Here is a 13552-nt window from a genome sequence, read left to right on the forward strand (position 1 = left end):
ATCATCCTGACCGGTGGTCACCCACATCACACCCAGTGTTCTGTGTCATTTTGTTAGCAGGAAACAAATACTGCATGTTGAATTTCTGTTCACAGATAGATCTGTAACCACAGATCTGTGACTAATCCAATCCGTGATTTAAACACAGTCAGGCACTAAACACCCACACGTAGATAGGAAGCCATGTCGCGTGAAAAGAGTGCTGTGTTGGAACCTGCTGGGTTTTCCTGGCAGAGCAGTGCTTGTGGTAGAAGTGTCGACGACTCTTCCCTTCCTTGTGATGGACAGGCAGCCTGTTGCTTCGGAGAGGCTCTCCAGGTCTAGATGCCAAGGGCAAGTTCTGCCCAGTAGAGACGAGAGCCAGGGAGTGAACCCTGAGAGATAAGGTCCTCATTTAGGTAAAACACAAGGATCCCTATGGATGAGCTCACTCCCTATCTTTTCCTTTCTTCTGAGTGCCTTATGTGGTAGATACAGGATTATACAGAGGTCTTCAGGAAGTTCGTGGAAAATGCTTCTTATGAGAAAATGATGCATGGATTTTCAAAAGTTTTATGCACCAAAATAAACTTATTTTTTAATTCTATGACATGAACTTTTTGAAGTACTCTCGTTACAGTACAAATTATAAATCTGTTCATCTTACAACCAAAAAATGGATAATATCTGTGGAAATGACCAAAATGGATAGTGTTTGTGAAAGTGTGTGGAAGCTATGCAAATTTAAATCATGAGTATCAACCTTAGCCATAACCTCTGTGAGCATGAAGACTAGGGGAAATTTTGAGTTACTAACGATGATATATATATTAAGGTACAAAGCAATCATAGTCACCCAAGGTTTAGAAATAATCGGTGTCTTTGCCAGAGACCAGTACTCTGTCTTCCATTTGTTTGCTCCTCTTTCTAAATGCTGACTAGCTTCTAATCACTTCCCAGAGCCCCTTTATTTCTGAAAAATGATTTGAAAATGGGAGAAAATGTGCTGAGTATATTTTTGTGTACATTGTAGACTTATCAGATGTGGAATTCCTAGATGATTCTTCCACGGAGAGTTTGCTTCTGAGTGGAGATGAGTACAATCAGGACTTTGATTCAACCAATTTTGAAGAATCTCAGGATGAAGACGACGCTCTTAATGAAATTGTGCGATGCATTTGTGAGATGGATGAAGAGAATGGCTTCATGATTCAGGTAACTGGTGAGCCTCTCCTTACAGTACTGAGTTAGTTATTCCAGGTGCTCAGTTAGAGGCTCCTGACTTACTATCCTGTGTAAAATGCCAGTGATAGTGATTGGCAGATTTCTTCATCAAATGAAGTAGTGTTCTTGTTTTAGGGTCACTTTCCCTTTACTAGGGAATTTAATTTGAGGACTTCATGCTGAAACTTCTGAAATACCCTTAGGGTGGACAAGCGTCTACAAAGAAGAGTAGACCATGACAATCCTTCTCATTGCTGTCAGTCTTGCTTAATAATTAACAGTGTGCAATTTGAGTCACCCTTCAATGGGCAAAAATGGAAGCACAGCTTTCCAGTATTCTCAAGGAAGAAAGGGAAACTTTACTGCAGGAGTTAACAGCCTTTCCCTCTAGGAAGGAGTATTTCAGAGAAAAGGGCAGCATCACCCCTACTTTATGACAGCGCATTTAAGATAAAGATGCTAACTGCAGAGGCGAAGCACCCATAATCTTCTTTTGTTTCGCCCCTTTCCAATGATATTCTCAAGTAAGGGAACTACGGATTGATAATTTCGCCATGCAGGTACTTAAAAAAGGTCATTGCAAGCTTTGTTATAAACATGCTTGAAAAAAAATGCGTCTTTACTAAACCATTATAAAGGGCTTTTCTGTTGTGATTGCCTAAAGGTCAGGAAGAGACAGACAAGGGAAAACCTGACCTTTTTTAAATGATTTAAATAATTTATCAAAAGATATTTTAATAGGTACAACAGAGGAAATTCTTGAAATAGTTTACTATTTCAAAAATAAGATTCATCTAAATCATGACTTAACCTTCGTTAAGCATCTGTCCTTGCCCTGAGCGAGTCTCCCGGCCTGGAAGCACTGTAAGCGCGCGTCTGTTTTCTGGCAGTGTGAAGAGTGCCTGTGCTGGCAGCACAGTGTGTGCATGGGGCTGCTGGAGGAGAGCATTCCAGAGCAGTACATCTGCTACGTCTGCCGGGACCCTCCTGGTAAGGCTGTCTTCACTGTGCTCGTTGCACGGTGCCGAAACATCTTCTGCTTATTCCAGAGCGTATCTGCGGTATAAAACATTATCACTTCTTGGTCAGTTCGACTCAGCTTCCATATCCAAACTTCAAAATATTTTTCCTTGTTTGTTGTATTTTTAATTTCCATAGTATCTCCTTAAACAAATGCATCAGCAGCAGGGTATCAACAGAACACCAGCTTTCTGGAAGGGCCAGAGGCACTGCTTCTTCTAGTTGAGTTAGCGCATATGGACTCCTGTTTGTTGATTTCCAGCACGGCTCATTTACAGTACTGAGTTAGTTAGCGCTCCTGCTGGCGTGATTGTGCTGCATATCCAACTCATCGTAGCTCAGACAGGGCTCTCGGGTCACCCCCTGTGATCCCTGCATTTACTGATGAGTCACAGGCCTGGTGCAGAGGGGTAGCACGACACGTGGCAGACTGAGAGGGAGCCTGTGGTCCGACTCCCCGTCCACCGTGCTCTCTGAGTGCCTTTCTACATGCAGTGCGGTCTTCGGTGGCATTTTCTGCATATTTGATATAGTTTTAGCCTCAAAGGTGGAAAGTTACTAGATATTCTCAGAAGGCAAATGAATTACCTCTATGCCTATCAAAAAAAAAAGGAAAAAAATCACAATTATACAGACCTATATGATATCGGCACTTATTTAGTCAGTTGCCAGCATTTATTGGATAACAGATGTCTATGTGTTAGTCATTGCATTCATTCAAACAACAAATATGCCCATTTATTATTCATTCAGCAGAATTTATTGGAAATCTTCTGTTTGCCAAACACTGATGCCATGATGGGTTTAAACCCTGCCTTCTACTCGTGATGTGACAGAGGACACAGACATAGAAGTGTCTAATTTTAGTAGGATCCAGCTTGTATAAACATGAAGGTTATAAGGTGATTTGGGATTTTGTGAGGTCACAGGCTCGGGGGAGTTGTCCATGTTCACTCACCTAGAACTCTGTCTCACCTAGTGTCAAACAAGCTTAAGTGAGAGAAAGAAGAACCTTTGTCTAGTTTCTCCCTAGTCCTTTGGCCATTATTATAGAGAGCAGATACCTGCTCCATAAAAGGTGAAGGCAGTCCACGTAAGGTCCTGTTGAAAGTGGCGTCTCCCACTTCACCCTTGGTCAAGTTTCTTCTTCGTGGTAGGCAGGAACACTGAGGGTGTGGTGTGGAGGGACTCAAAGCACTCTTTGAATCTGCTCTTTGTGCTGGAGCTGCCTCGCTTACTGAGAAAGTTGAAGGGTTATCTGAAAAGTGGAATCTTTTGTGACTTTGATGTTAACTTCATCTACAGGTCAAAGGTGGAGTGCGAAATACCGTTATGATAAGGACTGGTTAAATAATGGGAGAATGTGCGGGCTATCGTTTCTAAAAGAAAATTACTCTCATCTCAATGCCAAAAAGATCGTTTCCACACATCATCTGCTTGCTGATGTCTATGGTGTTACAGAAGTCCTACATGGGTTACAGCTGAAGATTGGAATACTGAAGTAAGTGGATGGTGGCCAAGGGAGGCTCACGCTTAAGGATGCAAGTTAATAACTTTTTTTTAAACAGAATTGACCATAAACTAAACACACACACACACACAAAGGGCCCACTGAAGGTCCAGAGCAGCATTTTTGTGAGAGAATAAAGTTTAATTTTTAAGAACAAGGGAAAATGACTAGTGGTTGTAGTGGCTAGCTGCTTCCGCTTGTTGTCCCAGACAGAGCAAGCATAGGTGAAGGAGGATATAGTGTCTGATATTTGAACAGGTTTTATGTGCTCACCCTGTACATAAAGTTAGGTGCAGCTGATGTGGTGAGCCTTGCATTTTGTGTCCTCCTTCAGGAATTCTATCAAAATGAAAGATTTTACACAGAGTAAGTGTATTTTTATATACTTTTATATCTTTAATTGCCTGAAGATTGATTTAGAGAGGAGGAAAGGAGCTGATGGATCATGAGTCCACCTTTCTGCTGCGAGCCACGAGTGTTTAGTCACCCAGAGTCTGAGCTTTCCTAAATAGCATCAAATGTCCTCAGAGTTCTTGTGTTCAGTCCTTCTAATGTATTGCCTGATTGTAGTTCCTCTTTAAAGGAACAGGCAGAATCCATGTTTTCTATAAAAACCTGAAGAACCACTGGTTCCTCACGAGACGGTCTTCCTGTGCACTCACCTGTCTTAGGTGGGGCCTCACCCCACCCCGTCTTCGTGCCCCTCCCCGTGTCCACGCCCTCCTTCACTGTGGTTCCTCAGCATTGTGCGATGGGTCCTCTCTGTCTTGTACCCTAACAGCACCTCCTTCACTGCTGTCAGCGTGATCTCAGTGAAAGATAGGTAAGGTGGTTCCTTTTAGCTTAAGGTACCATTGCCTTCCTGTTCTCCAGTGAACAAAGTCTGCGCTCTTCAGCGTGCTCTCCGAGTTCTTCTGTGATACGTATGCTTCTGTCTGCCATCTTGGTGTGCTTTCCCTCCCCTGGGTTTTTATCCCCAGATGTTCCAGTGTGCCCGCCCATAATCCCTGAGTACAACGTGCTCTTCCACAGCTAGGCCTTTACTTAGTCCCAGAATATCCACCTACCTCTCGCCCCTCTTGGCCTTGTCACGATTATTGTCTGCCCATCTAGAACTGACCATGCTCTTGACAAGCTCCATGTATGCCAGTGTTGTGCACTTTGGTGCACTTCATTTTCCTGTGTGTCCCCTTGCTCTACCCTGAGTTCTTCTGTAGAGCTGTGTCTTACTCATGATTTTATCCCAGGTGCACAGTGGAGGCCTAAGTTCTCAGTAACTGTTAAGTGATATTTGCTTCACTTATGTATCGTAAGCCTGACTCTGCATTTCTTTATGAAAAGTCAACATGAATGTCAAGACTTGAAGGAAAGACAAATTTATTAGGCTTAAAAAAAAGTGGTTGTTCCTCTCTTGGCATCTGTATGAATTTCTGTTGTCATAATTTTGATAAGAATTTTAACTTGACTGTTTCTGCTTCATGAGCCTCTAGGCCCTCTTTATATTAATGCTTTTAGTAATAATAGTGATTATTATTATTACCTACTATTTATTGAAAACCTAGTACATGCCAGATAATTGTGGTTTTGTGTGAGATTTCATTTAATTTTTACAGTAAGTCAGAGAAAGCATCATCAGACATGGCTTGTCCAAGCTTCTCCGTGACACAGCAGGGTTTAAATCATTGGCCTTTTGGACTGCAAAGCCAGTTCTCTTTCTACTCTACTGGTGGAGAATTTTAGTGTTTCCTGGGTATTGTTAGGCAATGAAAAGATAAAATTTATCATCTCAGAAACAATACTTGCATGTAATATTAAGAACAGTTTGACTCTGAGGTTTATCTAATTTGGAAATTATTAAATCCCAAACATGGTTGAGTCTTTGGAAAAGTTTATGCCCCAGATGTCCTCCTCTGTCTCCAGTGCTGTGGCTGTTTGGCTTGCTGCACAGTTGTAGTTACCACAGAGCTAACTGCACACCATTGTGCTCTCATGTCTGGTGACAATAGAGGCGGGTGGGCATTACAGTAGGCCACTTTCCCAGTGTTACTTTCTTCAAAGTAAAAATGATTATTATTCAGCGTTTGCATATCTAGAAATTTATCTGACTGGAATATACCTGTCTGCAAATACACGTTTTCTCTCTCTCTCACTCTCACTCTCACGTTCCCCATCTGCCTCAGCAGAGATTGTTTGTCTGGACTCAGTGGGTAATTAATGCTGTTGGTTGGCCAGACTCAGCAGGTCTACTGTGTACTGCTCTGGCAAAACGCCCGTAAGGAGGTGTGTTTGAGGGAAAGAAAAAAAAAAAACAAAACAGTAAATTGCTGGAGTCCCATACAGAAACAACAAAAGAGAGAGTATGCTTTCCCATTGAGGATCATTTGATGTGTATGGAAAACATCTGGAAGATTATCCCTCAGTTGTGACTGCCATGGTGGAGATTTTTACTTTGTGGACATGTGAATTTGCAATTTATTTTCTTGCCACTTTGTGACCGAAAGGAAGTTTTAAAATAAACTTATAAAATTTTTCCATATTATACAATAAAAAAAAACAGCAGTGAAAAATCTATAGGAAAAAAATGCATGTATCAATCAATGATGTGAACTGTCAACAGATTTAAATTCAGTATTGCTTTTCTGAGGATTATTTCTTTAAAATTGAGACATGTCAAGCTTTGCTTTTGTCTTCAGTTCCTGCCCTCCTCCTAGCCTGACTGTGAAATGGTGCCCCACTTGTTGCTTTTTGTGAACTGCTGTTTTTCCACCTTTGTTTGAAGGAATAAACATCATCCTGACCTTCACCTCTGGGCATGTTCGGGGAAGCGCAAAGACCGAGATCAAGTAATAGCGGGGATAGAGAAAAAAGTAGCAGTGCGAGACACAGTTACCCTAGAAGAAAAGAAATATGTACAGAACCATAAAGAGCCTCCTCGTTTGCCCCTAAAAATTGAAGGAACCTATATTACAAGTGAGCACAGCTACCAAAAGCCACAAAGTTTTGGTCAGGACTGCAAATCTCTCGCAGACCCTGGGAGCTCAGATGATGATGATGTTAGTAGTTTTGAAGAAGAACAAGAATTCCGCATGGGAGATAAAAACCGTTTAAAATTCTCAGCAAAAGAGCATAGAATGCCTGAAAAGGTAAAGCTGGTTCATTTTTCTTTGCATGGAAGGTGATAGAAAAACACAGGAAAATTTTGTAAAATAGCATACTGAATTTCCAGGTTTCACTTACATTTCCAAATTCGTGGTATTTTGTTAAGGTAGACTTTTGTTTTTTCTATAGGAAAACACTGGCGATATGAATATTTAATTAGCCCCTCATTCAGATTTGTAGTAATTCTGTTTACTATTAACCTAATAAAAATTTCAATTTTGTAACCACACTTAATGCCTCAGAAAGATAATAATGAGTCACATTGCTTCCAGATGAAAATGTCTGCCTGTGAGGACACGAAGGCACATGTGGGTGACGTGATTTGTCTCTCACATGTTTCAGAAAAGGCCCGGCCCTCTCATTTTCTTTCCTTCCGTTTTAGCACATTTGTAAATGCATGAAGATCCATTTCACAGTAAGCTGAATTCTTACAGCTCTGTATGTATGCTGAATTTTTGTAAACTTACTTCCTATTCACTGAGATCATCTTAAAGAGTTTGTGCCTTCATTTTTTAGAGATTTTCAACTAGCAAAGCCACTTTTACTTTAGTTCTTTATTTCTATGATTTCCTTATAAAGTAATCATGTAAACTAGTACTTCCTAATAATTTAGAAATTTATATTTCATGAAATCTGTGGTAAATTATTTTAGCAAAATAATATCCCTCGTGTAAAATGAGTTGTCACTGGCAAATCCAAGTCCAGATTTGGTGTGTGTGTATGTGTTTGTATGTATGTGTGCATGTGCACGCACACATGACATGCACACACACACTAAGCAGTTTGCCCTTCTGACTTTCTTTAAAGATACGCAGCTTTCCCTCACCTCATGATTTAATTGTAGCAGTAAAGCCCAGTCTGTAGTTAATTACACTTCCTCCTGGTCTTTGACAACTTTCTTGATTTTTCCATCATTGCCTTGCCCTGAGCTTAATTGAGGGTGGGGCCAGTCTAAATGGGCTGATTGTAATTACAGAATAGACTGAGTGACTTTGTTTATTGAACACGTTTTGTTTTGTTGAAGCATCTCCCATTGTCATGCTGTGCTAGGCTCTACAGAAGCACCAGGCCACACCTCTGTCAGATACCCTAGGAGTCAGACTGGGTTTCCCGTATCATTGTGGGTGATATGGTTTTAATGTATCTTTCCCATATTGGTGACATTGCATTTTATCCAATTTTCTTATTTTTCCCAATGGTCCTTTGGAGAAGAACCCAGCAGAAGGGAATGTGGTGTTTGTTTATAATGACAAAAAGGGCTCTGAAGACCCACGAGACTCGCATCTTCAGTGGCAACTCAATCTCCTGACACACATAGAAAACGTGCAGAATGAAGTCACCAGCAGGATGGACCGAATAGAAAAAGAAGTTGATGGTAATTTAAGAAAGAACTAAAATGCAACTGTAGTGTGTCTGTTATGATGGAGACGTATGATGAGAACTTCAGATGCGCTGCAGACCGAGGGAGCCTCGTGTGTCCCTTTATGCTGTATTTAACTTTGTTGTGTCTTTTTGGTGAAGATGGTAAGACTGTGTCTTAGGTGGTTGTTTTTTTCAAGGTGATAATTGAATACTGCCCATGTGCCAGGCTCGATATAGGACACTTATTTCAGAATAGCCTTCAGTTTCCTTAAACTGTGTGGGTTTGTTTTTATCAGCATAAGGAATTTAAGCATATTTGAAATATGAGAGGAATAAATTTTTTTAAGATTTATTTTATTTATTAGAGTTACTGAGAGAGGTAGAGACAGAGAGAGAGGTCTTCCATCCGCTGGTTCACTCTCCAGATGGCTGCAATGGCCGGAGCTGTGCTGATCTGAAGCCAGGAGCTAGGAACCTCCTCTGGGTCTCCCACATGGGTGCAGGGGCCCAAACATTTGGGCCATCTTCCACTGCCTTCCCAGGCCGCAACAGAGAACTGAATCAGAAGAGGAGCAGCCGGGACTAGAACCAGTGCCCACATGGGATGCCGGTGCTTCAGGCCAGGGCTTTAACCCACTGCGCCACAGTGCCGGCCTGAGGAAAAATATTTTGAATGTTTGCTCGCAGTTTTGTTAGTATTTGCTAAGGGAAATTAACAAAACAAAAACTCCTAAAAGAGTAAGTGGATAAACTTTAGGTTTGCATACAAATTTTCAAATGCTTTTCCATTATATATTTTATATCTTCATTTGTCATCCCTGAAGAGCCCTGCAAAGCCGGGGGAAAAAGAGTGTCCACTGCATAGCTGAGAAAGTGGAGTCATCTGGGTTACACAACTCCTAACCTAGTGTTCATTTTATGCTCTCTGACTTCTCTTTTCTCTGACCTCAGAGACTGTATCCCACTGTCCCCATCACCACTCCTTTTGTTCATTTTGCAATTGCAAAAGCACATGTTACTTCCACACTGTGCCAGGTTAGACCTTCTGCCTTTACTTTGCCCTGAAAAGAGTGGAGGGCAAATAGAAGCCTATTCAGCACCTACTGTTTGGTTAGAAACCAACTATAGAGTTAATGTCTTACACAGACTTTTTGAAGAAAGGGAACTGTAGCTTGACATTATTCTATAGTATATTTATATTTCCAATAGAAAGGAATTGTAATACAGTTTTTACAAAGTAATGAGATAATTCGGTTGAAAAGGACACAGAAATTGCCACTGCCTTTCCTTTGTTACAAAGAATTTCTTTATTTTTTAAAAGAATGGTTAGAGCAGATAAATTTCATTTAATTGTGGTAGAGATGGTTTAGATCTACATTAATCAAAAACCTGAGCAGGCATAGGACACAGTTGTTTCCTGTTCGAGAAGAAGGTAAAGGTGACGTTCAAAGTGAAGTGTGTGTGTGTGTGTGTGTGAGACCTAAATTAACAGGTCACATTTCTAAAGAGGAGTGAGACGTAAAGAATTCTTGTCACAAATGATTTGAGTAAGCTGACCTTTTCAAAGACAGAAATTGAGCCCTCTATTACCCTTCCATCCTTGTAATGATAAGGATTTTTTTACTCTTCTTCCAGCAGTCATTTGGATTTGTTTGTTCTCTTTTCTCTTTCAGTTCTGGAAAGCTGGCTTGATTTCACAGGGGAACTGGAGCCACCAGACCCTCTGGCAAGACTACCCCAGCTTAAACGCCACATAAAACAGCTCCTAATTGACATGGGAAAAGTACAACAAATAGCAACTCTTTGCTCTGTATGACAGCAGGGAAAACTTAATGAAAAGAATGTGGGTCTCTTTAGGCGAATCACTTTTACTCTCCACGTGACTGCCAAGTGGATAGTTAAAAAGCTTAGTGACATTTGGCCATGAACTGCTTTGTGATGTCGGTGGGATGGCACCTTGGAAAGCGAAGTGAAGAACAGCTTTATCAAGGAAGCTTACACTGAAACATCGTGAGCAGGCTTCGAGCGAGCATGTGTTGTATGCCAAGGATCTGGGAAGTAGAGTATCATCTACGCTAAGGGCATCCAATGTGCAGGATTTGTGAATAGTTGCTTATGTGAAGCTTGAGATGCCCATAGAAGTGTGGTGTATTTATATGGATTTTTGTAGAAGGAGTCACGTTTAGAAGCCAGCATTTGGCCAAAAACAAAATTGTAAAGGAAATTGAAATTCTAGAGTTCTACAAAGTAGTTCTAAGAACTGCCTTCTCAGCAGTGGGAACCAGCTGCACGGACGTTCGGGTTGTGTAAGCTTTCGGAGGATCATGAGCTGTTTCTGGGTAATGAATGTCCTGAATCAGAAAGCTGACAGTGAAGCCTCACTTCTGGGAGGAATAACTGTGGAGTTCTTACTTCATTGTGAATGTATTTGAAAAACACCAAATAATTGGAATCTATTGCGGGCATTGAGCTCATTAGAAACAGACCACCTTGCAGAAGAGTCTGATGTGCCAAATGTTGATGATCCTGCTGGGAAGAGGACTTTAAATATTGTGGGAGTTCTCTCATGCCCAGTTTTCTCTAACTGCATCAGTCCATCTGAAACCAGTACATCACATGTGCTGGGTAAATAGTTGAGAGGCAGTATTCAGGATTCAACATACGGTTTGAGCCTGAATATGCTGGCTGTTTGCCTTCACAAAAAACTTGTAAATAACCTCAGCTGGGATGAGGAGTGACAGAAATATCAAAATAACTTGTGGCTGTGGATTTTTCAACTGCTACTAGCAGAATACTGGAAAAGCTTCATTTCTGAAGATGAATTTTATTTTTAAAAAATACATGCGCACTCAAAACTTTTAGCTTTGATTACAAATGGACAGATTTCTGAACCAAAGGCAACTAAGTTGCTGTCTTAGCTCTTGCTGGATTTTGAGCCTAGGTCCTACTGTGTGCCGGTCCTCAAGTGAGTTGTTCGCGCCCAGTGCTCCATACGCAGGTATGCGGAAGTGTGTGTGCTTGTTCTGAACAGACACTCAGTGTACGTATGTACATAGTCTACACATATTTATATCACACATGCCTAGTTTTATTACCATAGACTATACGAATTGGTGGTTAACATGAAATGTTACCTTTTAACAGACTGTTTTTAAAAATTAAAAGTGTATGTACAGGTTTTGAAAAATTTTTTAAGGGGGAAAAGGACTGTTAAGAGGAGGCTATTTGATGACTATAACACTTGAATATTTTATGCCTCGTTCTGTTTATCAGTTCTAGCGATCTGTATAAATGCATTTGAGAACTGATAGACAGTAAACTTGAATTTATCTTTGATAAGAATACATGCCACTGTACATTCAGATATTATTTAAATTTGCAAACACACTGTTCTATATGTAAGGTACTGTATGTAAACCCTTTATTAAAACTATTCCACATATCCTAAAATTTCAGCTTGCCTTTTTGCGGCCTTATATTTTAATGTAAAGACTAAAAGAATGTGCAAAACAGAAACTTTTATTGCCTTTTGAGATTCTACAACTTGACAAATGTGCCAAAGATCAACAGACATAAAATATGATCCTGTGTATTTACTTGTGATGCAGTGATTTTGTCAAAGATCTTGCTGATCAATGGAAAGCTTTAGCAGAGGTGATATTGTGGGGTAGTCGCTTAAATTTGCCTATTAAAGTGAAAAAAAAGTGCCTGTGTTCTGTGTGTGGAGTAAATTTGCGAATGTCTGTATTTCATGATTGATACTAACTAAACCTTTGACTTATCTTTTAAAATAATGGCTCTTATTTCCCTGTTGTGGCTAACTTCCAGACATTGAATTTATATTTCTTTTCTCAGAAACGGAGCAAGTAGCCCCCTAATCTAGGGATGGTAGTGTTGCTTAGAATCTGGCCACACTCACAGAAGAGCCTTTGTGCCCAGTAGCACTGATCTTCTACTCCCTGGTGACCGTGGGTAAATCCATGCACATTTGGCCTGGTAGCACAGGTTGGGCATCCCTAATCCAGAAATCCACAATCAGAAATACTCCAGAATCTGCTGGAACTTTCTGAGCACTGACGTGATATGCCACAAATGGAAAATTCCATCACTCATCTCACACTACGGTCTCAGCCAAAATGTGGGCACACTGCACATGCTGTGTGAAGCCACCTTCGGTTAGGTGTATAAAGGTGTATATGAAACATACATGAGTTTTGAGTTGAGACTTAAGTCCCATCTTCAAGATAATTTATGTGTGCGAATATTTTAAAATCTGAAATTCTTAGTTGCAAGCATTTTGGATCAGAGATACTCAAGCTGTGTCTAAAATAAAATCAGTGTTTGTTAGCAGCCAGCAGGCTGAAGTTCCATTTAATAATTAGATGTTTAAAATTGTTGCTTATGTGTATATGAATTAGAAATTGAATTCTTTTAAATTTATATCTTTAACACTATTATTTGCACATACCTTTAATACACAGACTATCAACAATTGGTTGAAGCCTTTTAAAAACATTTTATTTGAAAGGTGGGGTGATGAACTTGTTACACCCACTGACTCATTCCCCAAATGGAGCCAGGAGCTTCATCCGGGTCTTCCACATAGGTGCAGGGACTCAAGCACTTGGGACATCTTCTGCCACTTTCCCAGGCACATTAGCAGGCAGCTGGATCAGAAGTGGAGCAGCTGGGACTTGAACCTGTGCCCACATGGGCTGCTGCTGGCACTGCAGGCGATGGCTTTATCTGCTACGCCACAGCGCCAGCCCCTGGGTGAAGCCTGATCGATTAGTGGGCAGGGCTTTTCTGTATGAGTTCCAGAGGACAGTTTCGTTGCAGGCAGTCTCAGGTAAAGATAAGACTTTTTTTTTTCCCTTTCAGTCTTTAAATATACCCATATAGGTATGTTTAAGCAATATACTGTAGAGGATTTCTTAAAAAAAAAAAAAGTTATTTATTTGAAAGGCAGAGGCAGAGAGAGGTCTTCCATCCGCTGGTTCACCGAGAGGATTTCTTGAGAAGATGTTTTAATTGCCGCCTAGACGGTAGTGTGGGCATTGCTGGGGGAGGGATCCCCACTAGTGTAATACTGATAAGTCTAGTTTGTATTTCCTCACAGTTGTGTGTTTCCGCTGATTTATTTTCATGCCTAAGAATAGTTAATTTTTCCTGAAAGGAACTGGTTATTAGAATTTCAGGCAAAGCCCCTTTTCCTAACATTCATCTTAATTCCACTTACTTCCGCTGAGATGTTCTCACTTCCACATGTGTAAAAAGCAGCGTACTGTTTCCGCTCCG

At 40.7% G+C, this 13552-nt stretch overlaps 1 protein-coding gene across 30 annotated transcripts in view; it reads left to right on the forward strand.

The window, feature by feature from the left end:
• Nucleotides 1-11961, forward strand: part of PHF20L1 (PHD finger protein 20 like 1) — a 76637-nt gene extending 64676 nt beyond the window's left edge. For 22 of the 30 annotated variants that reach the window (XM_070075518.1, XM_070075521.1, XM_051844047.2 and 19 more), the window contains 6 exons: nt 1013-1194; nt 2094-2193; nt 3529-3724; nt 6513-6876; nt 8102-8267; nt 9928-11961. In XM_070075518.1, coding sequence (XP_069931619.1) covers nt 1013-1194; nt 2094-2193; nt 3529-3724; nt 6513-6876; nt 8102-8267; nt 9928-10070 — 1151 coding nt within the window. In that variant the 3' untranslated portion in view covers nt 10071-11961. The remainder of the gene's footprint in view (nt 1-1012; nt 1195-2093; nt 2194-3528; nt 3725-6512; nt 6877-8101; nt 8268-9927) is intronic. The other 8 variants (XM_070075520.1, XM_051844052.2, XM_070075506.1 and 5 more) reach the window with 2 other exon arrangements.
• Nucleotides 11962-13552: the final 1591 nt, after the last annotated feature.

Source organism: Oryctolagus cuniculus, chromosome 6 (assembly GCF_964237555.1).
Source record: "Oryctolagus cuniculus chromosome 6, mOryCun1.1, whole genome shotgun sequence".
Lineage (NCBI taxonomy): Eukaryota > Metazoa > Chordata > Mammalia > Lagomorpha > Leporidae > Oryctolagus > Oryctolagus cuniculus.